This window comes from Vicugna pacos, chromosome 13, assembly GCF_048564905.1.
Source record: "Vicugna pacos chromosome 13, VicPac4, whole genome shotgun sequence".
Lineage (NCBI taxonomy): Eukaryota > Metazoa > Chordata > Mammalia > Artiodactyla > Camelidae > Vicugna > Vicugna pacos.
Window position 1 is genome coordinate 31,293,601 of NC_132999.1, and position 25,802 is coordinate 31,319,402.

Consider the following 25,802-nt stretch of genomic DNA (forward strand, 5'->3'; position numbering starts at 1 on the left):
GCACTTTCACAAATCTGAGAAAGAACAGAAGTTACCCAATGTCACTGAATCAAAACTGAGTTGGTTCCTTTAATTAGACATGTATTTCTAGACACAAAGTCTGTGGCAAAGAAGTCATCCAGATGTCCCCCAGTAGCAAAGCGTCTTTTTTGCCTTATTCTGCTTTTTCCACTGAACGATAGCATTAATAAAGCCAAAGATATGTGCTATAAAGGAAGAAATGGGTTAGAGGTGGGGCTTAGGAAATGTGTTTGTCCACTGGGGTGCAACTCTGACTTAAAGGTTTGGTATGCTTAATTTCACTTGGCAATGCTGCCTCATATCAGACTACTGCTTCCAAAGAGGCACGTCCCAACTCTGCTGCCTCTGTCCAAAGCACAGAGGAATAAACAAAGGCTTTTATTCTTAGACTGGAATTTCAGCTCTATTCCTTTGCTTTTCTTCCCTCTACCTAAATCCTAACCCTATCTTTCAAATGCCCCCCAATAGCTCCAGCTAACACAAACCTCACTCTTTCTCAACCATCCACAGCCCATATGGTCTGTTCCACACATGGGTCACTCCACATATTCAGTTTTACAATCGATAATGTTCAGTTTGGACCACCCTGTCCTCAAAACACCCCCTCCCCATCCCTTAGAGCTCTCACTTGCCTGAAATGGTTAGAAAACTACCCTTAAAAACTACACTGCATGGGCACATGGAGAGTGACATCAGAAAAAACAGAACTCTTCTTTATCACTATGATGCAAAGAATCACACAATCTAGATAAGCAGACCAAAACTGTTTGTTATTATACAGTGATTTATTTCTGGGGATTTTTCTTTGTTACTTTCCCCCCTCCTTTCTCTATTCCTTTTGGAGAGGGGTGATAACAAGAGAGACAATTATAAAAACGCAATTTAGCATTCCAGCTGTGCTGGCTTTAAGACAGACCCTGAGTCACCTAACTCTATCCCAGCTAAGCCATATGTTTCCTCCCCTAAAACACTGATCATCTAGGAACCTGGCTTCAGAAATGCAGTCTCAAAGTCTGAAAAACAAGAAGGCAACAAAATAAAAAATAAGAAACAAATTCAATTGTCTTCAGTCCACAGGAATAGCAGAATTTCTACAAGGGGCTTGGGATTGTTTGCCCGAGTTTCTGAGTTGCACAAAAATCCTTGCAGGCCGTGTACCACTTTCTTTCCCCTCCAGCAACAGAGGCTGAAGGTGGATGGAGGAGAAAAACAAAGGACATAGCTTCCAGAGCCACCTCACGTCCACAACTGCACACAAAAGCAACTTGGGACACATGTTTTCTCTCCCTGGTACCTAGATTATCCTGATAAATGTCCTTCCCCAAATGGGGAAAGAAAATCTAATATCTCTGAGAAGATAAGTAGCAGAGATGTCCAAAAGCACTGTAAGGGAATCTTAAACTTGGCACTTTCAGTAAATTTGGCTCTACATCGAAGACTGAGTTGTATCCTCGGAGGATGATAAATATTATCTTGCCTCTCTTTACACACAAGAGTCTTGTTGAAAGCCATGGTGCATTAGGTACTCTCCAGAGGGTGGTCAGTAACTGCTACTCAGAGGAACACAACGTTTCACTGGGTTATGGGATTAGGGCTAGGCAGAGGCACCCTGCACATGCTTCCACATAAGATCATGCTTTTGGAAATGGGGGTGGGGGGCTGGGGCGGTGGGGTGTCAGGTGTGGTGAAATCCGCTCCATCACCTGCTAATTACTGTGCTCCCTTAACCTCACTAAGCTTCAGTGTCCACATGTAAGGAAATGGAGATGGTTTTCAGAGTTCAATGAAATAAGGTACGTCCACTGCCTACCAAGTACCTGGCACAGAGTAAGTACTTGATATATGATAGCAATTATGCCCTCAGCACCACAACACTTAAGTCCACGCCCAAATTCAAATGGAGAATTCATCAACAGTCCTCAGCTAAGAGTGAATCTAGCCTCTGGCAACATCATCAATGATTTCTCTTTTTGTCTTTCTCTCTCTGTTCTCCTCCCTTCCTTCCTTCATTCTTTTCTCCCTCCCTCCCTCCCTTCCTTTTCTTTCTTTCTGCCTGTCTCTCTCATTCTCAATTTTAGAAGCCAGAACTTTCTAAGGGGATCTATATATCCTCTCACAGAGTGGTTTGGGTAGAAAATCTTCATCTTGGATTCTTATCTCTTTGCCACTTCCCACCCCTCAATCCTCCCACTGGATATTTAGAACTTCTTGTAAACTTCACAGGATCAAGATGCATTGAGATCTGTAGGAGGTGTTGGAGGAAAAGGGGGGACTGGGATGGTAAAAATCAGGGCAACAAAAATACCTATGATGTCATTTACCCCGACTTCTGAACCAGCAGCAGCAGCCTTTCAACTTGCCTGGCGTGATACCTCACCTCTCCTAGCCCGTATTATCACTTAACCCCAAATGTAGGCCTCAGAGGGTCTCCCATTAGAGCCATCCCCAATTCTTCCCCACCTCCCCACAGCCCCATCTCTTCCTCCTCCTCTGACTTGTAGTAGCCAATTAAACCTGAACAACGGGTGGATGGAGGAAATATGCTGCATCTATGGAATGGTACAGCAGGGACCAGTTTCACTGTTAATTTAAAATGCTAGAATTAATTAGGTAGTGTAAATGAAGAATTTAATAAGCACTCTTTACAACCACAAGTTCTACTTTTATTAAACACTGCTACCAAATGAGGGCAAATATCTCTGGTCTCTCTATATTTCCCTGCCTCATTCCCATAAGTTCTCTGCAAATAAAATTCTTTTTCCCCTGAATTAAAAAAATAGATAATTATAAATTTATGCCTGAATTGTATTTCTGCTCTCAACCCATAAGCTTATTCTTTAAGCTCAGATGCTTGTGCTAGAGAGGGTGCTAAACAAACCAAAGTTGACAATTTTGGTTTTGTATACCAAATTAAAGGCTGTCTTCGAAGCTGTCACTCCTATTCAAATCCATTCAGTGAACTACCAAATTAGCATTCTTTCAGTAAAGGAATCTGCTTGTTTAAACATGTGTCTTTAGAAAACAAGGAACAACACCATGAATCAGTACGTCTCAAAAATCTCACTCTAGTTCTAAAGGAACTCTTTTGAAAAGGTGATTAATAACATTCACTAATATAGCTGGTAGAGTCCCTATTTAGAAGGTAAGGCTACACCAAAAATATATTTTCTATACAAGAGTGGGAGGAAGAATCATATGGTTAACTGGTTTTAATTTGGTTTGAATTATCATCCTATTATATAAAGATTATTCAGGAATCTAAATATTGGCTTTCTGAGAGCACATGCAATTCTGTTAAAGGATGGATGATCCGGGCTCTGAGATAAGATAATCAAAGCCCTGGTCCTATTTGGAGACCTTGATAAAATTTCTCTGTTCTAGCTACTCTCCTTGAAACATACTAACTGTACCTATAAAAATAACACCCCGCCTCAATTACTGAGAGACTGCTATGCTAGGCATCACGCTAGGCAGTATACATCCAGTCTCTCATTTAATCCTCACAATAAGCCCTGGGAGATAAGTATTATTTTTCAATTTTACAGAAGAGGAAATTATGTTTGAAGGGTTACGTGACATATTTTCAACAGTTATTTTAGCTTTATGATTTTGCAAAATACTTAATATACATGAGGGGCAAATCTGCAAGAGAATTAGAAGAATTGGAGAATATATATAGATACATGCACACAAATACACTGGATCCTATGATTTAAAATCAAGATAATATATCTCCTCATTTTAATTACAGAATTTCCTTTTTTCTTATTTAGGCCAGCTGCTCTTCAATTAAACCATCCAGAGACAGGGAAACAAAAGCCAACACTCAAAAATGACAAACACTCAAAGTTGAGCATGAACGACTTTAGGAGTGCAGCATCAGAGAGCAGTAGCTTCACTGCCATCAGGAAGTAGTCCAGCGTTCTTCCAAGAAAACATCCTCACTTCCAGAAAGGTTACAGGGAAACACCCGCAGCACCAGCCCCAAAGAATTACAGCATCAGCATCTGGCAAACATTAGGTCCTCAATGAATGGCTATCGGTTAGAAAAAAAATCAGAACCTAAAAATTTCAAGTATGAAGTATGGGGTTCTGTTTCACTTTCAAGTAAAAAGTCTCTGACTTCTCAGAGTATCTTCAAAACAAACAAATAAATAAAATAAAATACCTTCATTCAGCATCTCCCTCCTATTGCGGTGTAATTTTATTTCAGGATAATCTGCTATCCTTAGGCCTATTTCTCCCCAGCGACAATGGGGCAGTTGTGATCTCCTTTCACAAGTCCACAATGGCCCCCTTTAAAACACTGTCTCAGACACATGGAAGAGCATTGGACACACACAAACCAAATGTTTGAGAGGGAAGGAATACATAGATAAAAACTAGAATGGGGAGGGCAGAGGGCAGAGCTGAGAACTAAAGAACAAAGGGTAGAGATGGCTGATTAGGAATAAAAGGAGATACAACCAAAGGATCATTTCACACAAAATAAAGCTGAGGAAACTCCAAAATCTTTATCTGCGATGACATTTCATGTAGCGTACACACGCAGATGAGTTTACGACCGCGTGCCCCGCTGTCCTTGAATGCAGGAGGCACGCTGCAGACGCTCACAGGCACCACCATGCATAGGCACTGCTGCTGAGCTCTGCACATGTAACAGAACAATGCAGCTGTGAATCCCAAGCCTAGAATATTGAAGAAGAGCGTACCTGTAATTTTGTCTCTCACGAGTTTGCAGGATTCTATTTCACCAATGCTCCCAAAGAGACTCCTGAATTCCTCTTGGGTCATATTCTGGGGTAAATAGTTGACTATGAGGTTGGTTTTGCTGTCATCTGTGGCTGCCCCTGTCTGCATGGGAGAAGGACAGTTTCTATTGTTGCTGGAGGGTCCATTGCTTGTATTGGATGTCGGGCCATTTGACACCTGAGGCTCCATGGTGCTAATTATCTAAATAAAAATAAAAATATTAAGCCTTTTGATATCTCAAAGATACAAAGTCTCTTTCAAGATTTTATTTTTTTTTTTGAACAGAAAGAGAACAAGATAAAGCAAGATGGAGCAAAAGAGACGGGGTTGTGAACACAGCCAATTTAGAAGCATGTTTTTAACCAAAATGTTAAACTCCCCTTGCTATTTTTAGGCCAGCCCATAGATTTTGAACACAGACTAGAATGCAGTGGGAACTCTCCCATTATTTTGTTAATGAAAAGCTAATTCCTGTTTTCATTACACAATCACTCTCAGAAATGTATACTTAAGCCACACCAAATTATAATTAAAATGTAAAGTAATAATCATGATTAAAATTATAGTTCCATTAAAGCTGAAAAAGCTAAATATAGAGGGCTATGCTCACAAGATCAAATACAGTACCTGTTTATTAACTATCTCATAAAGTAAAATGACATTAAATTAAGGGGGGCTGTTCCATATGGGAAGGATTTAGATTTTCACTGATGCTGAATACTGATCAAACTTCAGATTTCATAAGCGCATGCTGGGGAGCTACAAAGTTATCTAATGATTTTTCTCCCCAGCCACTCTGTTGTTTTTCCTGGACCTCTAATAAAAACTAAAAACACAAAGGAAAGGTTCCCTCTAGGTCTCTACCTTAGGTCTAGCACAATCCCAGGTTGTCTTCTCACACATTACTCAAAAAGGACTTCCTCTGTACTTCAATAGTTAATTAAACAAACATACACGAATGTGTGAACTGCCCTAGGCAGCACGCATGGGGACAGAGATAAGTCTTAGTCTCTACCCACAAGAAGCTTACAGTCTGTAGAGGACACAGACAGGCAAATGATTATATTAGGACAGTGGGCATGTGGTGGGGGAGCAACTAATTCTGCTTACAGTATAGGGGCAATCAGGGGAAGTCCCGAGAAGATGATGCCAGAAGGTTTTACATGAAAAATGGGTTTAAGCTCATGGAACCAGGTCATAAAGATGTCCTGCATTGTACGACCAACAGTGAATCACGAAACTGCAGAGCACAGAGGCACTTAAGGGAATAAAATTCAGTTCAAAATCCTCATGTTTGAGATGAATTTCAGAGACATCCAGCAACTTCTTTGTCACCACAGGAAAGTAGGGCAAAGTCTGGGCCTGCACCTGGTTTTCCTGGCCCCAAATGCAGCCCCAAAGTCCCAATTTTCCATTCTATCCTAGCACCACCCCTTATGTGTCCCTCCTGATGTGGCTTCTGCTGCCTGTGAAATCGATCATCAATGCCTTGGAAATGCAATCGTGCTCTGCCATTCCAGAGTTGTGTGACCTTGGGTAAGGAACTTGAACTCTCGGAAACTTAGTTTTCCTCATTTGAAAAGGGAGAACAATATGCTGTTTGCCTCGCAAGATGGTAAGAAGGATCTGATGTCATGATGTATGTGAACTGCCCAAACAGCAGTGGGAAGACAACCATGATCAGAGATACTTATTAAGGTCACTCTGCCAATCACGTGATGTGACTTCTCTCACTGACTCCCCGCAAGAAGGCATATTCTAATATTCTCTACATTTTGTAGACGATGAAACCAAGGTTTAGCAGATATCTGATTACTAGTAGCTTCCATTATTATTATGATTTGGCTGCTCAGAGAATTTGGGGGAGATAAGTATTTTTATTTAATATGTATGTAGTACAGTGTATAAATCTTAAGGGTACAACTCAAGGAATGTTTACAAAGTGAGCACAACTCACACCTGAGTGACCTTTCAGATCACGATATAGAACCTGACCAGCACTCCAGAAGCCTTTCTTATGTCCCCACCCCAGTCATTCACACCACCCCCCAAAGGTAACCACTCTTCTGACTTCTCATCCACAAATTTATCTGATCTGTTTTTGAATTTTATATACATGGAATCACACAACACGTACTCTCTCATGTTTTTTCACACATTACGTCTGGGTGTCACCCATGCTGTGAGATGCAGGCTGTTCTCCACTGCTGCAGAGAATTCCACTGTATGCAAATACCATGCTTTATTTATCTCTTCTACCTTGATGTGTATTTGGGTTCTTTCTAGTTTCTAATTGTGATAGATATTGCTGCTATGAGCATTATCTATACACACGCAGTTCTGCTGGGAATACTCCTGGGTGTATTCTGCTTTAGTAGACACTGTCAAAAGTTTTTCTAAGTAGCTGTACCAACTGACACTCCCACCAGCCGAGTATGAAAGTTCTAGTTGTTGCTCATCCTCATCAACATTCAGAGACTGGTTTTGTTTTTATTCTGTTTTGTTTTCTGCTTATTTTCTCATCTGAAGCATAGTGGTATTAAAAAAAAAAGGAATGAGTTTTTAGTCAAGGGAACAGCTGATCTAAAATTCTAGATCTATTACTTACTAGCTCTGTGATCTCAAGCAGGTTCTTTCAATACTCTTAAGCCTCAGCTTCCTCTTTGTAAACTGGAATAAGGCCTATCGCATAAGGTTCTATCTATCTATCTATCTATCTATCTATCTATCTATCTATCTATCTATCTGTCTGTCTGTCTGTCTATCTACCTAAAGTGCCTAGAACATCAAGTGACTGTAAGTATCATTACTATTATTCCTCATCATGCCCTACACAGGTGACTGTTACTCTAACTGTTTTTCCTTCTGATAATCACAAATGGGAAACGAAATCAAAATAAAAAAGAAGTCTCAAGAGGAGGCAGGGAAATAAGGTAGACTGAAGAGGGTGGGGAGCTTCTATGATTCTTTACCAAGAACCATCTTGGCTTCAGGTCAACTGTGGGATTGTGTTAGGCTGGCCCAGAAAGCAAGGAGAAAGCAAAGAGATCCCTGGAAGAAGCTTAAATCAAGCTGCCCTCAGCACTGATAGAAACTGCACCCAGTAATGCCTATTCAGCGGCTCTGCCCTTGAGGCCAGGGTCCAGGAAAGAATGAGGGCGACGGGCCCAGGGGAGAGGGTCATGCTAATGGAGATGTTACAGAGCATCTTCCCCACTCCTGGCTGGGAGGCAGGTTTCTGCCAAGCCGTCGGGCCTCCTGGGTCTGCAGGGCCTCCACTCGCCGTGTTGCCTCTCTGCTTCACTGAGTTAGGTGACCAGGCAACAAACACAAGAAGCACTGCCAACTCAACAAGGAACCTGAAAGACAGAATCTATCCACTTCAGGAGGCTCGGCTGGCAGAACCACAGAGCTGCCCAACTACTACATTTCACCTTAATGTCAAAAAAGCCCATCCCACAATCTACAGAACACGTTCCCTGCTCCACCTTCTTAGGTTCCCCTTCTTGCAGCCCCTGGTCAAACACCTAGAAAATATCCAGCACTGAGGCAGCTATGGGTGTTAATGATGGGGTACAAAGAAAGTCAGTCGTACCTAACTAAGCACGCTGAGTTCTGTGCAACCAAGACTATTAAAGGTCACTTGACAGCTGGGTTCATTTTTTTTGTTTGTTTACTGGATGCTTGACTCATAGACACAGTGGTGAAAGTCAGCACTTGTCCTTGCGAATGTTTCACAGGTCTCCCTGCTCTGGAAGACCTAGGAAGTATCAAGTCTGCAGCAAAGAAATTTCAGTTCCCTAATCAGCTTTCTGGATCTCCTTATATCCTATGTGGATTTCCTAATTTATGTGGACTCCTGGAGTTGAGCCCCATCTGAACATCAGACAACCCAAAGTGGCCCAAACCTTTGAAAAGGAGCCATGAGATGCAACGTTCAGTAGTGGGCCACTTCAACAGACCAAGCCTATAAATTAGGTCGAGTCATTTTCGTCCCGTGGAGATGGAGCTCTTCACACACACTACCCGGTTATCCTTCTGTGGCCTCAGAAAGAACTGAGGAAGATGCACAGAGTTTTCTCAATAAAAATGTACAGCTCTAAAGCTGAGAAACATTTGCCAATGTGTTAATATACATCGTGCAATAAGACCTGTCGCTAGTCTTACTGATGCATCCCAATATGCAAGACAGGCTTAAAAAAAGAATCAGAAATGTAAAATGTCAGAATCAAATCCGACATACAAGTGAACCAAGAGGATTTTAAAACATTATTTGGAAAATAAGAGAAGTTGCCGAGATGTAAATATATCAAATCCAAGAATAGGAAATGACAGCATTTAAAGCGATGTGATAGATCTTAAAGAGAAGACACCTGTAATCTCTACTTGGGAAACAGACCAGAGTAAACATGAGTATTAGACAGAACAATATCCTCCAGTAAGTTCTGAGGTGGCTCAGCAAATCAGAACACTTGCTTCCCAGGCTAAGGCCTTTAATATTGTAACAGCACAATGTTCATTGCAAATAAATATATCAGTTACTCAAGTGTACACATGCACTTTAATGAAACATTCTGTGTGGGTCTCACAGCCAACTTCATAGCTGACCAGGTTTCAAACCCTTGACTTGCCTTCCTTCCCACTTATGAATGGCAATTCAGAACAGAATTACAGTCAGCCTCCAGGATAGAGCACTGAGGAGGTTCAGTTGACTTCAAACTCTAATGGTTGTACAAAGCACTGCATTAAATCTTTTATGTTCCCATGATATATTTTAAGAAACATTATACAGGCAGAAAATTTCAGGGATAAACTATTAGAGCAGTGCACAATAATGGAGGCACTCAAATCCTGTCATTGTAAATGTCGATGGTTTGAATGACTAATTACTCACACTCAACACATTAATCTCACCCCTCCCACTATATTTTTTTTTTTTCCTGCAAAATATACAACAAAAGCAGGAGGGAAGGCCTCAGGCAAGCAGCTGCTGGATCAACATTCAGGGTCATTTATCTCTGCAGAGGGTGAGCAGGGTATGATGCAGAGGCTGGGTCCGCCTCTTTCTCAGGATGCTCCTGAAAAAAAGAGCCAACCCTCTCTGCCCTTCATGGCAACTCCATTGCCAAAATCCTGGGTTCTAAACAATGGTCCTAATTAGCTGTTCAATCACATCTTTGTTATTGCCCGCCCAAGGTATCTGTTATTCCACTTCTTGGGCATGCCAGGTCATATGCATAAAAAGGATTTATTTCCACAATGGCTAGATCTGGGAACCTTAGACGAACAGAGATGGAGCCCTGGAGTGCCAGGCACTGTGCGAAGTCCTGGGGATACAGAGACAACAAAGATGAGAAGCTGGCCTTCATGAGTTCACAGTGTGGATGCATGACAGGTAACAGAGAACATGAGGGACCACAGAGCCCAATCCCCCTGTCATTTTAATGAGGAAACTGAGGACCAGAAAGGAGAAATGACTTGCCCAAGGTCATAGTGCTAATAAGAGGCAAAAATGGGACTTGAGCTCAGGCCTACAGACTACCTCACTTTAATATTCTTGTGACAATGCAGATATGAACATTTGGATGAAGGGTTACTTCTACTTCTTTTCAGGGAGGGTAGGAAGGTGGCCATATCATAGAAGTGCATTTGAATATAGGTGTGGAGGCCTATTTCCTTACTTTTCTGAGTACAGTACTTTACAGTCCACAAAGAATGGCAACCTGAACTCTGAGCTCCATGGTACAGAGACCACATCTGCTTTGTTTATAACAGTATCTGTATATAGGACAGGGCCTGAGAATTGGTAGGTTCTGCATAGAGAATTGTTGAATAAATGAAACTCCTCGGAGGTCCAATAGTTTGCTAGATCCCTCAAACAACCCTGTGAAGTACAAGCCAAAAAGGTATTAATGTCATCCCCATGTTACATACAACAGAAGAGGACAGAATACTTACTGAGTACCTATTATATGGCAGGCATACGTTTAGATGTTATTTCAAATGCAGATTTTAAGAGGCATTCATTTAAGTAGGAGGGCTGAAGCTTTGGCTGACATGGATCCTGTAGAGAACCTGGTGAATGCCTTTGCCCTTTCTCCCCAGAAAAATTTACATGCGCACAACATTTTATGCACACTAAAGTCAGTCCTTTGTCTCAGGTTGAAATCCCCCAATTGATTCTAGTAGTAGCCATATAATCAAAGAGCAAAAATTTCCCTTCCTTCCCAAATCACTCTTTTCATGTAATTTCTTGTCCTCAGAATTCATTCATTCATTAAAACAAATATTTATTGCTGAAGGGTCCACATGTCAGAGGACAGACCAAGCACGTCCTGTGGCTAGAAAGTGTATTAAGTGAGACCATTCTAAAATTCTAAAAAGTACTTAAAGCCTCCTTTAATATTTCTTCCATTGGCTCATGAATCCCTTACAGCTCTGTCTTCACTAGGCTTCCATGTGCTGAAGTTTGGGGTAAGTCAGGTTAGAGTTACAGGACTGGTCCTTCTCACAACCGAGGAAATCATTATTTGGGGCCCCAGAGAGCCCCAACAGAGGTCCTACCATAGCCCCCTCACCCATCCTGTCCACCACACCACATCATGGCCTTGCTCCAGTATTATCCTCAAAATGAAACTCTGACAATAAACTGTATGGTCTTGCATTTCCATAAGTTAACCTAGTTTACACTTTCAGTATTTACTTCACAAGGCAAATAAAAGTTTATGACTTTATACTACAGGAACCTGCACCAATGTAGGAACTCACTACTGACATTCATCATCCCAGAGCCCAGCGCAGGGCCCTGTACGCCCAGCCCGCCGCTCTAGGCTTTCCTCAACTTCTGATTTTTCTAGGGGAGGAGTGTCCTCGATACTCAATTCAGGCAAAACGATCAAGAAAAAAGAACCTGGGGGGGTCATAGGAATACGATGTTTCTTTTCCAAATTCCCTCCCCTCTACTTTCAGTACCCTCAAATGTCAGCATTCCCGGAAACTAGAAAAGATGCTAAAGGAATGAATTGATTGTAAACATGTCTCAGGTGTGCACATCCGAGACACACACATGTATTTTATTAAATATTTTAATAAGTATTTAAAGGTGTTTTCTTTTACTATGTTGGAAGGACTTTTGAAAATGTATGTATAAAGGCTAAGCCTTATGTAATAGAACAAGCGCTCCCGAGAGCATGAAGAATAATGTTTACCAAGGGCAGTCACTGAATCGAACCATTAAAGAAATAGATTTAAATTATTCATGAGAACAAAAATAAAAGTCCTAATTCTCTTTGTAGGCATTTCCCACTTAACCCTTATAAAATCCTGACATGCAGTATGTTAGACTCTGGTAGAGCAGCCCCGACTACTGCATCTCACCCGCTTTTCAAAAGCCTGGAAAAACAAATCCCCAAAGTTAGAAAATTACACAGCAGGCTCTGTGTTCCTGAAGACAGACATTATTTTTAGGAATAATTCCTCACTTCTCTTCTTGCTCCTTGAAAGATACTAAAAATGTCCTTACAACCCCCCAATTTCATATTTCTTTAAAGTTTTGTCCATCAGCTCATAAAATCCATATTCTTCCTTCCTTCTTTTCAAAAGGCTTTAATTTGCTCAAGTCCCTTCAGATTAGCCTTTTTTTTTTCTAAGTGCAATGCTTTCCTGGTTATGATTCAACTGGGAAGGAGACACATGTTATTAACAGGGCCCAAGAGGAGAGGCTGAGATCTATGATCTGATCACTCTAGGAAAAGGGAACTGGGTAATACACCCCACCCTCAACCGAATTACAAGTAATGACTCACAAAGGTCCGCAGACCAGGGGAATCTGTTGGAAGACTGCACTCATGTCTCTAAAAACCATTTGCACCAAGTTTCTGTAGATTCTGCTAGAAGGTAACTAAAAAACCCTCTGGAAAAAAAATTTAATTCCAACTAGGGAAAACACGTTGACAGTTTAATAATACCTTTGGGCAGATGCACAAATAACCTGAAAGACCTATTTACTCTAGGAAGTTACATGGTAATAAATTCTCAGCATATCTTTAAAACAAGTGTATTCAATTCAAGATGAGTTTATTGAATGCCATTATAGACCAAGGCATTGTTCTAGGAATTGGGGAAACAAAAATAATTTGGTCCCTGCCCTTAAAGGGTTCAAGTTGAGAGGCTGGGAAAGGAGGGGAAGTAAACAAATAATTAAAATCAATCATATACACACCCTTCTTTTAAGCAATTTCCTACAGAGTTTCTCTAATGATCCTCCTCCTCACCAAAAGCAAGTAAATGAAATTACACTCAAACTAGTCACTCGCCATTCTGATAGTGAACTGACGGTCCTGTTTCTGGTCTAAATGCTTACGTCCTAAATGAATGACTATTTGTAACAATGAAGTAAGCTTGAGGCATTACTCCTTTGAAACAGCATCTTCTTTACTGGAGAGGAACACCAGGCATGCCAAAAGTATTCTCAGTGGTGGTAGTCGGGGCTTTTAAAAAATCAGCAGCCGCTGCAGAGAATAAGAGGTATTAATACTTAAAATAGCAGGGCCAGCGTTTAAATGAAAAGCATAATCAAAGTTTAATTTCTCTTAGGCATTATTCTCAAATTCACAGAAATTCAAGCTTTTAATCTTCTTCCCCAGACACATCACATACATTTCTCCTCCTAAATAAATACTGGCCTCCTTTATATCTTACAGTGTTTCTTCAGGGATTCAGCTTGGGCCTAAAATGATCTCCTGTTGTGCCCATCTTGGGGCAGTCCTGGTATAACCTCTGAATATTTGGTTTTAACAGATTTTTACAGCAAACTCTCCAAAGCTGAAGGGATTGTTTGATCATCCAGTTCATTATAAAGATGGGAAATCTTCCAACTGCACCCCCTCCACCTCCTATTCCATCTTCTTTTCTAAAATGGCCAATAAATAAATACAACCCCAAACTTTCAATAAGCTTTCTTTGTTAAAGGCATATTTGAAAAAGATAAATGTTTTCATTTTTATGTAAATACAATTTTGTGGGCAAGCTCTCAGGCTTCCTGTAAAAATATCAGCTCTAATAAAAAAAAAATCAATTGGAAAACAATTCCTTTCCCATTCTACTCCCTAAGGCCCCAAACTCTGAATGTTTAATGTAGACAAAATAACAAAAATGCCTAATAATAAGCTACAGGTATCTGCTGGGATGGGAACCAGTTGTGATGGTATATATGTATCTTCAACTTCCATACCAAGAACATTAATGAACCACTTATTAAACTGCCCACAGACTCATTAAGTAAGACTTATCTTCTGATTAAATGCATAAACAACAGCCAATGGCACAATTCATGTAAACATAAATACTGTATATTTATAAAATGCCTGGCTAGTGGCTCAGAATGTGAGCGAACTCACTGAGATTCAGCTGTAAACAGCAACATGTTATCTATATGATGATCTAAAGAATTTGGGCGTCTCTGAATTTAAGTTTTGTGCACACTCAGATTAAATTCTTCAGAAATCTACATGAAATACTTCTTTATTTTAAAAATTAATACTTGTTTCTTAACAGAGCTAGAGTGGAGATGAGGAGAAGAGCAGAGGGGAGTAGACGGAATCAGTACCTAGAAAAATCTACATCCAGCAACCTTCTCTTTGTTAAGCAGAATTGTATAATGCCAACGGCGTTTCCAATTCAAAGGAGAATTATCTGGGGACATTCTGAAGCCAAAGATAGTGCGAGAAACAAAACAGTTCTCAGCATCTCAGTGTACGTGTAAGTGGCCAATGTTTAATTAGATCCATGGACAATTCACACAGCCTCATATTATATTTATATGTTCATTAGTGAAAAGATCCTGAACATCAATCTGACAGAGCAGTTTTAAATTTGAAAATTACTTTATTACACTTGAAATTTTATTTTTAACCTCTTCCTTCACTGACTTCCTGGTTTTTTGTTTTTTGTTTGTTCTGTTTTTGTTTTTGTGTAAGAAAGAAATCTTAGAAAATAGGACTTTTTGACTGACAGAGGAGAACTTTATTCCTCAAACTACTTCAGAGAAGTAGTCTAGACTTCTGTTCCTCCTGGACACCCACTGGGAAGGCAGATGTAAAACTGGACGTTAGCAAACCAGTGTTGGTGAGAATGCAGACCTGGGCTGGGAGGAGTGTGGCTTTGAATTATTTGTGGAGAAAATATTTACAGAGAACACAGATAGAAATTCAAGGCGGGAGGGTATAGCTCAGTGGTAGAGTGCATACTTAGCACGCACAAGGTCCTGAGTTCAATCCCCAGTACCTCCATAAAAAAAAAAGAAAGAAAGAAATTCAAGGTTTGCAAGTGTTAAACATTAAGGTGCAGTGAAGTAGTCTCTTGTATCATTATTGATGAAAATATAAATTGGCACAAAATTTCTGAAACTTATGTTCATATTCTTGGACCCAAAGATCCGTTCAGAAGCTCACAAAAGAATCCAAAATTCTGTAGATGAAAAGTATGCACAATAAGGTATACCAAGAAAAGTGTATCTAGAAGAATAAAAAAATAGAAACAACCTGAGGGCCTAGCAGGGAGGATGACTAAATAAGTCATGGTATAATTCTGATATTGTATTCTGCAACTGCTAAAATTATGTTTATAATGGGTTTTTATAACACGAGAAAAATGTTTGTAATCAATGTAGAAAAAAGGTAAAATAAAACTGATTATGTCAATTATACAAACATGCACAGAGGGAAAAATTAAAATGCTAATAATAAATGGTAGGATTAGAGGTGACTGTTATACTTGTCTCCATTTTTATTTTCCAAGTTTTCTGATGTTTTGTTTTACAATGAAAATATAGCACTTTTATAATCTGAAAGGAAGTGATTTTTTGAAAAGGAAGAAAATGTCAAGTCCTTCAAACCAATCTGAAGCCACAGTATTAAAAATGATTCCACCTCCTTCCCAGAGCCATCCTGCAGCCATCTCTCCTTGGTCACACATTGTTCCTACATAGAAGCCCAAATGAATAAAAATCGCATTTTTTGAAACAGTCTCTGGTTCAGTCTCCCGTTCACCTAAATCATCGTGTATTAGCAAGGTTACAATCTAAGTCTGCCTTATTGCCTGGCAGCAACCTTCACGAGGACAGCAAGGAGAGAAGATGATTTATAAGAAAACTGTTCCCTGGATCAGGGAGTGAAAAGTACTGATCCGTTCTAAAAGCTCCTGCTGACAAATTCTGATATTATGAACATTCTGCACTTGGACAAAAGCTCCCACTTTTCTTAATTACATGGTTTGAGCAGGAGCCTGCTTTCAGGATCTGCCCAATCACACAACAGCCATTTATTTTCCCAACAGCAGCTGCCAAAATTTCCCTGATCTCTGTTCTGTGCTCCATCTTCAAGGACATCTTGTGAATGTATGACACTGTCAAGCATATTCCACGCCACGCTTTTAAAGCTTCTCTCTCACTTTCCTGCATACGGAGATCCTTCTAATACATATTTATAAAAATCTCATGAACGAGAAGCAAAGAGGAGAGGGAAAAAAAAATCACAAATATGAGGTATCAGAATATTTCTGTCTGCTTTGAGGCAAATACTTTATTATGGCAATGAACCACTAATATCCTCTATCCTCTACATGGTGGATTTACTTTTATTTTATGAACTCTGCATCTTGTAATACATTGGGTCCCCTCTTTGTAACATTGCTAGGAAAATGAATGTCAAATCTGTAGTCCTCTATGTGTAGAGAAAAAGCATAGGACCTCACTGCAAACCTGATTTTTTTGAAGCACAATTACCTCTGAATTTACCTTATTTTTTAATTCTCTTAATTTTCCGTCATCTCAATTCCTCATTGCTATATTTTTTAAAAATCCCCTACCATATGCATTTTTTATGATTTGCCTCATAACAACAGAATTTTGGATTAGAACAGAGGATAAATAAGTTACTAGTTCTGTCTTTACAATCTTCTGTCTTTATCAAAATACACTTCTAAAATCTCACTAATTCACACTAACTAGGCAAGAGCGAAACTGGCATTTTAAAACTTGAGAAATAATAAGCCTTTTAACAACACACAACAAAGGTCCAAAATTATTACCTTTATACTAAAATTCAAACTGCGTAATATGTAATTCTCAGATAAGGTGTTTTTAGGTCTAATTTAATATGCCACTAAGAACAATCTGGATATGACACATGTATATACAGTAAGTTTATTGAAAATAGTTTACTCCTTTGAGTAGGGTAACCATGGCCTTTGAAATCACAGAAACAAAGTAAATTTGCTTGGCAAACTCTTCCAACTCCTCATATATTCTTTTCATCACAGAAATTTACCTTTTAAAAAAGTGAAAGGCTACCAAATATTTAGAATCAGCTGTTGTAAAATTAGTGCAACCTAAATTTTCCTTATTTAAAGGCATTTTTTTAAAGCAAGTTACATGTCACAATTGAATAATGATAATGTGGTGCTTCATTTGAACAGTCCCTCCCTACAACCGAAGTTAGCCTTTAAAAGAAGAAAAGCAGTTTAAAGGAACAAAGCCAAGCTCACTTCCTTAACCTTAATGAATTCCTTCAATGGGCCAGAAGCCATTATGTTAAATACTGGGATATGAAGGAAATAAAAGAGGTTCCTGCCTGCAAGGTAGTAAATAAATAAGTAAATAAGTAATTACTACATAATGTCATAAATATGGTAATGGAGAAGCACATACAAAGTGCCTAGAAAAGTCCCTGCCTGGAACATGGCAAAGGCTCAATAAACGGAGATCCTGCCATAATGCTGATTAAAAGTACTGTGGGTCACACAGGACTGTGTCCAGGCAAGCAGTTACAGTGAACTCCATCCAATACCACCAACAGTTAACGCACAAGAAATCGTGCTAGGTGTCTCCACCTACATTACTTCACTTAATTCTCCCACAGCTTTGCAAAGTAGGTAATTGTCATTCCTCTCATTTACAGTTGAGAAAACTGGGACTTGAAGAAGCGAAGTCACTTTACACATGACAGAGAAATGAGGCTTCCGGCAGTGTTCACTGTCACTCAGTCGGAACCACAATTTGAACTCAAGTCTGAAATCAAATTCTGTGCCCTTTCCTAAGCCTCCAAGTCTTGAGGAAAGAATTCCTATTGGCATAAAATGCAACCCAGTAGTCTTAGAGAAAGAAAATGATCTAATCCAGTTAAAACAATTCTAGGATGTATATATGCTATTAGTCGGTAAATATTGCCCAATAAATGGATGGAAGGGTCTTAATTCAAAATTCTGCACAGTATAATGGTAAGAGCATGAGGTTTGGAGTTGATCTGATCTGAGTTTGAAAACCAGCTCCAGCCTTGACCTTGTCTTAGCCACTTAAGACTCTCTGAGGTGCAATTTAAATTTACTCATCTGAAAAATGCGAACAATTTTCTGTCTGCCTTGTAGGGTTGCTGTGAAGACTGAAAATAGCAAATTTCAGGCTTTTGGCTCGGACCTCAGCACACAGTAAGCACTCAATACATGTTCATTCTTCTTGTCCAAAATGTAACATACTGAAAATATATGCCCATTAAAATGTGTTGCAGGTGGCAAAGTTGATTAATCTGACCGCTGGTAAGATTTATCCTTGGAATTTAATTTCTGAAATAGAAAAGAACACTTAAAAATGGTACTACTCATCACCTATGTCAATAGCTATTTCCATTTTCAAAATGCTTCACAAACAGTAACTAATAAGTTCTCACAATAATACCAGTCAGAAAAACATAATGCAAAGGGGGAAGAGATTAAGTGAACTTTAAAAAATGAATAATGAAAGCAGCATTTTTAACACTTATAAACACAATTTCTGGTACACTCTACCCTTTAAAAAAAAACTCTACTGTGAATGGGTTAAAGTTAGACACTTCAAATGCAATAAGCACAGTCATTAGGGTTCGTGATTACTTGAAACGAAAACCCTCTTGTTTTCAAGGGATATTTCAGGGAACTGCCACAGTATGCTCCGTATACTGAACGCGGTCAGGGTGGAAGAGAAGGGGTTGTTCTTGGCCCACCCTCACTTGGACTGCTCCTTCCTTCCTTCCTTCCTGTGGACCCCAAGGGGCAGCTACACGGACCAAGTGCACTTCAGGAGGCCTTTCTAGGGCTCTGTCAGAAAGATGTGATGGCGAGTGCAGAGAGGGATGACACAGCGAGTGTCATCTCCCTGCAGCAACCAGACGAACCTGCACAAAGCCCTGGAAAGAATTCATTAAATCACATGCTAGACTCAGGGGAGTTGTAAGCACGTTCACCCCCAACACCCCGTTTATCTCCATGAAGACCCTGAGAGATGGATGGGATTGTCTCCCCTCCCCCATTACTTGCATTTTACAGGGAGCAAACTAAGAGTTAAGGAACAATCGGAGGATACATTGACAAGCTCCTGTTCACAAGCTGCAGCGGTGGGATCTGAGCTGAGGTCTTCCAGTTACTAACTCCCATTTTCCTCCCTTACCCACCACAACCGCAGTAAGCTCTCGGAAAGCGCACTCTGGGCAGCACCGTTCTGCAGCCAGCAATGAGAAACCAGAGCACAGCGTGCTCTGTCCCGAGCCACACTCTGCAAAGCACTCCTGTTGGCCCGGAAAGCCCTCCTCTCTCAGCATCAGGCCTTACATGGCCTTCCCTACTCTCCTCTCCCCACTCGCGGCTCCCACCTCCATGCCTCGTGCACACGTCCATCACAGACATTTACCACACAGCATCGAGGCTCTCCATCTGCCTGTCTCTGTCTCTGGACTGCGAGCTCCTTGAGGTCAGGGACCGTGTTTGCTCATGTGTAATCTCAGGGTCCAGCCCCAGGCTTTGCTGGAAGAGCAGATGAGTGAACGGATGGCTCTCTGGGGTGCGCACCTGCTCTCCACAGCTCAACCTGCTTTCCTTGCTCTGCGCCCCACCATTCCGCTCTTATCATAAACCTCTCCCGACTCTCTCTCGCTCCTCTTCAAAACCAATTTAAAACTAGGGCACTTTCATGTTTTAAAGCTATCTGTGCTTACATTATTGTTTCTCTCAACTTCTTTCAAACTATCTCAAAAGACTGTATTTTTAAGGCCAGGGGTCTTCCATTTTCTGGGCAAGGCCATCATTACAGCCTCTGTTTCTTTTTCACCTCCATATTCCTTCGACCTCTGATCTCCTCTGTCTCAGGCCTAAATTATTTCATTTTCACTTTGGGTTTGAGTCTAGCTAAAATCTGGAGATTAAGAGCCCACAGAACATTTCTACCTGTGAGAGTTTCTACAATCACATAAGCCAAAGCCAAAACCACGGCCCTTGATATTTTGCTGCAATAACTATCAAAACTGGGCATGCCTGGCATGTTATTCTCTTTTTAGACAAACGAGTGAGTACATTATCATGTAACTACTTCTACATCCATTCAATTCAAATCAATTCAAACACTTATTAAATATTGATTGCATAGCACAGTAGTTAAGAACACAGGCACTAGAGCCCGAATGCCTAGGTTCAAATCCCTGTTCAGCTGGGTGACCTTGGGCATGTTACTTAACAGTTCTATGTCTCAGTTTTCTCAGTGTTGATAGGGTTCATAGGAATGTGGCAAAATAATAAATATTTTATTACTGTTAGGTAACTGAGTTCCAAGGCATTTGATACCCGCCTTCTAGGAATTCAGGTCTTGGGAGGCGGTTAGTAGATGGTCTGTAAACAAAGCTCCAAAATGCAGTAAGGCAAGTGCCACATTGTGAATGCCTTCTGTGGTATGTTCCTTCCATGTCTGTCCCTTCCCCGTCTTTGTATGTGTGCTCCCGCTCTCCCCACTAAAATGGTTCTCCCGCCACCATCTAAATAGCCTCACCATTTTGCAAAGTTCAGTTGAAGCCAGTCTCCCACCCACACAACCTTGGGCACCTCCTCTCTCTGCGCTGTCGTGACACTCACCACCCTGCATTTAGTCACGGTCTACCTGCCTGTCTCGCCACAGACTGGAAGCTCGTTGAGAGCGGGGCCAGAATTCTGGGTGACTTCCTGCTCCCAACATGCAGTACACAGAGTTTAACCAAAGTCTGTCGCGTGACTCCGTTATCAGCGGCAGAGGCAGGGTGCTCGGAGGGTTTAGAGGGAGAGAGCACGAGGACGTTGGAAAAGACTTCCTTTTTCCCAATCCACCAGGCTCTGCAGCGAGCCGAGAAAACCAAAGCAGGAACGTGTGGGTCTATATTTAAAATCATTTTCTAAAGCCTCTTCTTCACTCTTCTTGCTCTGTTTATTTTAGATGAGTCAGGTATCAAGATCATAACAAATGTGAACTAATGGCTGAGGGGGTCAAATAAATTCTCCGAGAATCACAATACTAACATGCTACTAACCACAAGAGGAAGAACATATTTAGGGCTTCATCCGTTGCTCTGCACAAAAGTTGTGCTGTCAGATGCTCGGACAAATGTTTTTCTGCTCTTAAAAGTGTTTAATGGAGAATTTGTATAATTGGAGTAACTTTAAGTCTACACATTGCTAACAAAAACAAAGGAGCTTTGAGATGAGAATAAACTATATCTCTCTTTTTGTTAATCTTAAAATTTTGATCTAATTTTACGCAATACAGAAGGGAGAGAGAAGATAAAAATATACAGAAGTTTATACCTATATTTTAAAACTAATTATTTCCAGTTGCTGAGCATCAAGTAAGATTTATTTTCAATTCCAGTTAGTACAGGAGCCTTTGCCTGAATAATTTTGACCTATGAAAATACACACTCAGAAATAAGTACTCTAACTTAAAACTGGAAAGTAGCAGACTCAAGAATTGAACTCAGGATTTTGGACTCCAAAGCTCTTTTACCAAGTGCCTTTTTCCCCAGAGCCTCAGGCCTCTAAGGGTCTGTGACCCCAGAAGGATGTAAGCTAGCACAGCTCTGTGACACAGACTGCTGTTCCAGTCTCTAGCACACCGTACGGAGCAAATCAAATCTTCCTCTGGCTCCACAATCCTTTTGGGATGATACATACTTGGTTTTGAGGTTACCTGCTTTTCTTTTTGAAGACTAGGCAATGGGAAGTAGCTCACATATTTCAGTCTAAATCTTTCCCTGTGAGCCCTGAGATAAATGACCAATATATAAAATGTACACTCTAAGGGGACTGAACTTAAAATATATATATACCTTTTATTAAAAGCCTAGTACAAAGCCAGGCCCTGAACCAGGCATATGTAAAGATACATATGCTAACAATTAATCCTCTGAACAAGCCTTTGAAGTAGGTATTATTAGCTCCATTTTAATGACAATAAAACTGAGGCTCAGATAGGTTAGCGACTTTACAAGACCCATGGGAAGTGAAAAAAAAAAACAAAAACCCTCGATTTCTCTGACTCCAAAGCTCATGCTCTTAACCATTACAACAGTCTCATGAACATGAAGAATCCTATGACAGTGCAATGACTACTGCACTTTCTAGGTCCAGGCTCCTGCAAATTATTATTAGATCTTACAAAATTACTTGACAGAACATCCCAGCTGACCCTGACTGTAGCTGAATGATTGGCCAAAACTTCCTTCTGAACTTCTTGGGATGTTTATTCCATTTTCCAGCTGCAGCTATAGGGAAATAGAGTGGAGCCTCTCCCCCATGGCCTGGAGACCCCTGGCCTATTTATGAGTTCTCTATGTTGGGTTCTCCTGAGTCCCAGTCATTTAATTTCCTGACATTCCGGGGATGACCATCCCGCACTGGGTGCAGGTGAGGCAAGCCTATCACCCCAAGAGTTAGCTGTTGGACATATAAAGCCCAGCCTTTCAGAGCAGGGCACGAACTGCTCCACCTCACCAAGCAGAAGCAAGACATTGGCTGAACGACTGTGGCCTCACTGTATGTGCCACTCTCAAATCCATTATCTCATTGTATTTTTTAGGTAGCATTCCATTATGTGAAATTATAAAGTATCACACAATACATATTACCTACTAATGGCCACTCATTTGTTTACTCTGTGGTCTGTCTTCCCCCTCTAAAATGGAAGCTCCATAAGGGCAGGGACTTGTCTTAGTCACCACTGGATCTCCAGCACCTAGAACAGCGCCTGGCATACAGTAGGCACTCAATAAATATTTGAATAGTTGGATACAAATTAATATTGTATGATAATAATAATGATGATGATCATTAGCAATTTATATGACAAGCACTGTTTTCAGTCCTTCATATATATTGGTCCATCAAATCCTCACAAGAACCCTAGTTTACAGATGAAGGAATTGAGGCATAGGGAGGGGAAGTGATTTTTCCAGTCACAACTGGTAAAGCCAGGATTTGAAACTTGGCAATCTTGATGGAAAGTCCCTATTGATAACCATTAGGCTAAATGCCTCTTATTAGTCCCTACCTTTTTAGAGGCGAGCAATAGAAAATGGGAGACAGAACATAGGCTTTGGAATCAAACAGACTAGGCTTGAAATCTCTCTCATGTCTGACATTTCCTAGCCATGTGACTTTGTGTAAGTTATGTAAGCTGCATGGTGCTCTTTCTTCTAAATGGGAATAAAGATATCTGCTTCCTAGAGTTGTTGTGAAGTTTAATGAGATAACCTCAGTAAAGTTCTTTTTGCAAAGCCTGACACATACACTATAAAGGGCTGCTATTATTTTGATATATCATTGCTAACTGCATGGTACTGAGAGCAAGCAACATAAAGGAGTCTACAAGAAAGAAGAATTACTGAGGAATCACAGGTGAGTCATGGTGATCAGGAAAAGCTTCATGTAAACAGACACACTGAAGATCTTGAACTTAAAGTTACAGAATTGTGGCTGGTGAGCAAAAGTACTGTCAAAACGAGTCTTCATGACACGGGGGCTTTGGGTCCAACACCCCTCTCGTAGGCTATAGGTTAACAGGGCACCTAGTAAGAACCCATTTGTGGACAATCTAACTGACATTCAGCTACATCATTTAGTTAACAATTACTGAGCCAGGCACAGAGCCAGGCACAGAGCCAGGCACAGAGGTAAACCCAGTCTTGACTGCTGAGGTGGTGGTGAAACAGAGACAATTCAACAACTGATTATGCAACGTGGAAGACCAACGATAGAAGGACGTCGGCAATGCTAACAGAGGGGGCTTAAGCCAGCATCAGTCAGGCAGTCTTCCCTGGGTGAGAAGTCATCTCTCATTCGTCTCATGAAGTCAAGTGAAGAAAAGCAGAGGGATGCTCGAGACCAAGGGATCTGTTTGGGCACAGGTACAGAACAACACGGTCCGGTTCCACAGTGGAGGATGAACGGAAGGCAGAGAGCTGCAGGGTGGGAGGCTGGAAACGAGGGCAGGGGCCAGGCCATGGAGGGTCTCCTGGGCCTGGGGAAGGTGGCTAGGCTTGGTCCCAAGCCACAAATCTATTAAGTAGTCATCTCCGTGATCACATCTCAACTGTGTGCCCACAGCAATGCACTGGATCCCCATGAAATACAAACAAAACAGCAGTGAGAAAAAGAATACATTACTTTTTTTTTTTAGGCTTGTGGCCAAATTTTCTTTGGGGCCCTATTTTCTTCCTGAATAGATCACAAGCATTTTTAGCACTACTGTAGTTTATCACCACCTCATGATGCTGTTCCCCTTTTGTATTCTCAAGTCATTTTAAACTCAGCTCTGCTCAGCAAATGATACTCTCCCTTCCCCAACACAGTACCCTGAACAGCTTGGTAAATATTTGCTGAATTGGGCTGGATTCACTGAGTGACAACTACATAAGGTAGCACTGTACCACCGGGCAAGTCTGGGTCCCAGGGGGACGAGGGGATAAAAAGATGAATATCACAGCACCTTCATCCTCAATAAAGCTGAACTTTTAATGATGCAGATGAGGCATGCATGACCATGATACGCACACCCCAAGCAGACTGCTGGGCACTGCGTCCTTCTGGCGGTGGGAGCCTGAATACACTCTCACCAGACACTCAGCTCCTGGAGGGCAGGAGCTACGTCTCCGTTATTACTAGATCCGCAGAGACCACCAAACAGTAAGTGCTTAGTAAGTATTTATCAAATGGGTCTATTTAATCCTCACAAGAACCCTGAGAGGGATAAATCATTTTAGAAATGTGGAAACTGAGGCTCAGAGAGGTAAAGTGACTTGCTTGAGGTTATAAGGTTAGTAAGTGATGTAGAAACAAAAACAACAGCAGCAGTAATTATTAGTTTTCATTCGAAGGAAGCCTGCCCTCCATTTCTCATTCTCCAAATGTCTCTGCCACGGGATTCTCTTTTCACACTAAGATGAAAAAGATTCCTTCCACCTAAATGAAACTCGAAGTTTCTAGTTTGAGTTCTTGAACTCGGGTTGGCTTTTCCCTGCTGCCGTTCTAGGAGTTCCAAAAGGCACCGAATGACTTTAGGACAGATGGATCTGCCACACTGCAGGTAAAGACACTCTCTAGCACAAAGGTTCCCCAATCCTCTCGCACTCTCTCCCCAGTCACCAGGTAAGAATTAATCCAATTTCAATTCAATGTAATAAATCTTTATTGAATACCTACCATGTGCCAGGCACCTTTCCCAGTACTTACAAAATAAAATACTTAGTAAGAGTCTTTGTGCCTGTCCTCTTGTGATTAAATCAAATCATACCCACTTTCGTGCACAGAGAATTCTCAAGGGCAGCTAGTAAACAGTCAAGGGCAGGGACAAACTGACCTGTCTATCTTTGCTGAGGAGTACAGTACTAACACAGAGTCGGCGTCTTCATATATCTTCATGGAACTGAACAGATCTTTAAACTTTTGCTCTGAAAGCAGACAGACTTGCTTCAAATCAAATCTTGGCCAAATCAATTATTGGTTATATAAGCTTAATTTACCTTTCAAAAATCTCAGTTAGCTCACCCATAAAACAGGAAAATTAACATTTACCTTTTAAGGTTGTTCTCAGGATTAAGAGGGATGCTCTGTGTAAGGCATAGTGCCTGAGTCATAGTAAGAACTCAAGAAATGAAAGCTAATTTTATTATTTCTAGCGTCACCTCTAGGTCACCTCCATTACTTATTAT

The 25,802-nt window shown here is 40.8% G+C and overlaps 1 protein-coding gene across 3 annotated transcripts in view; it reads right to left on the reverse strand.

Moving 5' to 3' along the window:
• ELAVL4 (ELAV like RNA binding protein 4) overlaps positions 1-25,802 on the reverse strand; it is a 142,524-nt gene that overhangs the window by 47,915 nt on the left and 68,807 nt on the right. For all 3 annotated transcript variants that reach the window (XM_072974478.1, XM_072974477.1, XM_006200460.4), the window contains exon 2: positions 4,734-4,974. In XM_072974478.1, the coding sequence (XP_072830579.1) occupies positions 4,734-4,974 (241 nt within the window). The remainder of the gene's footprint in view (positions 1-4,733; positions 4,975-25,802) is intronic.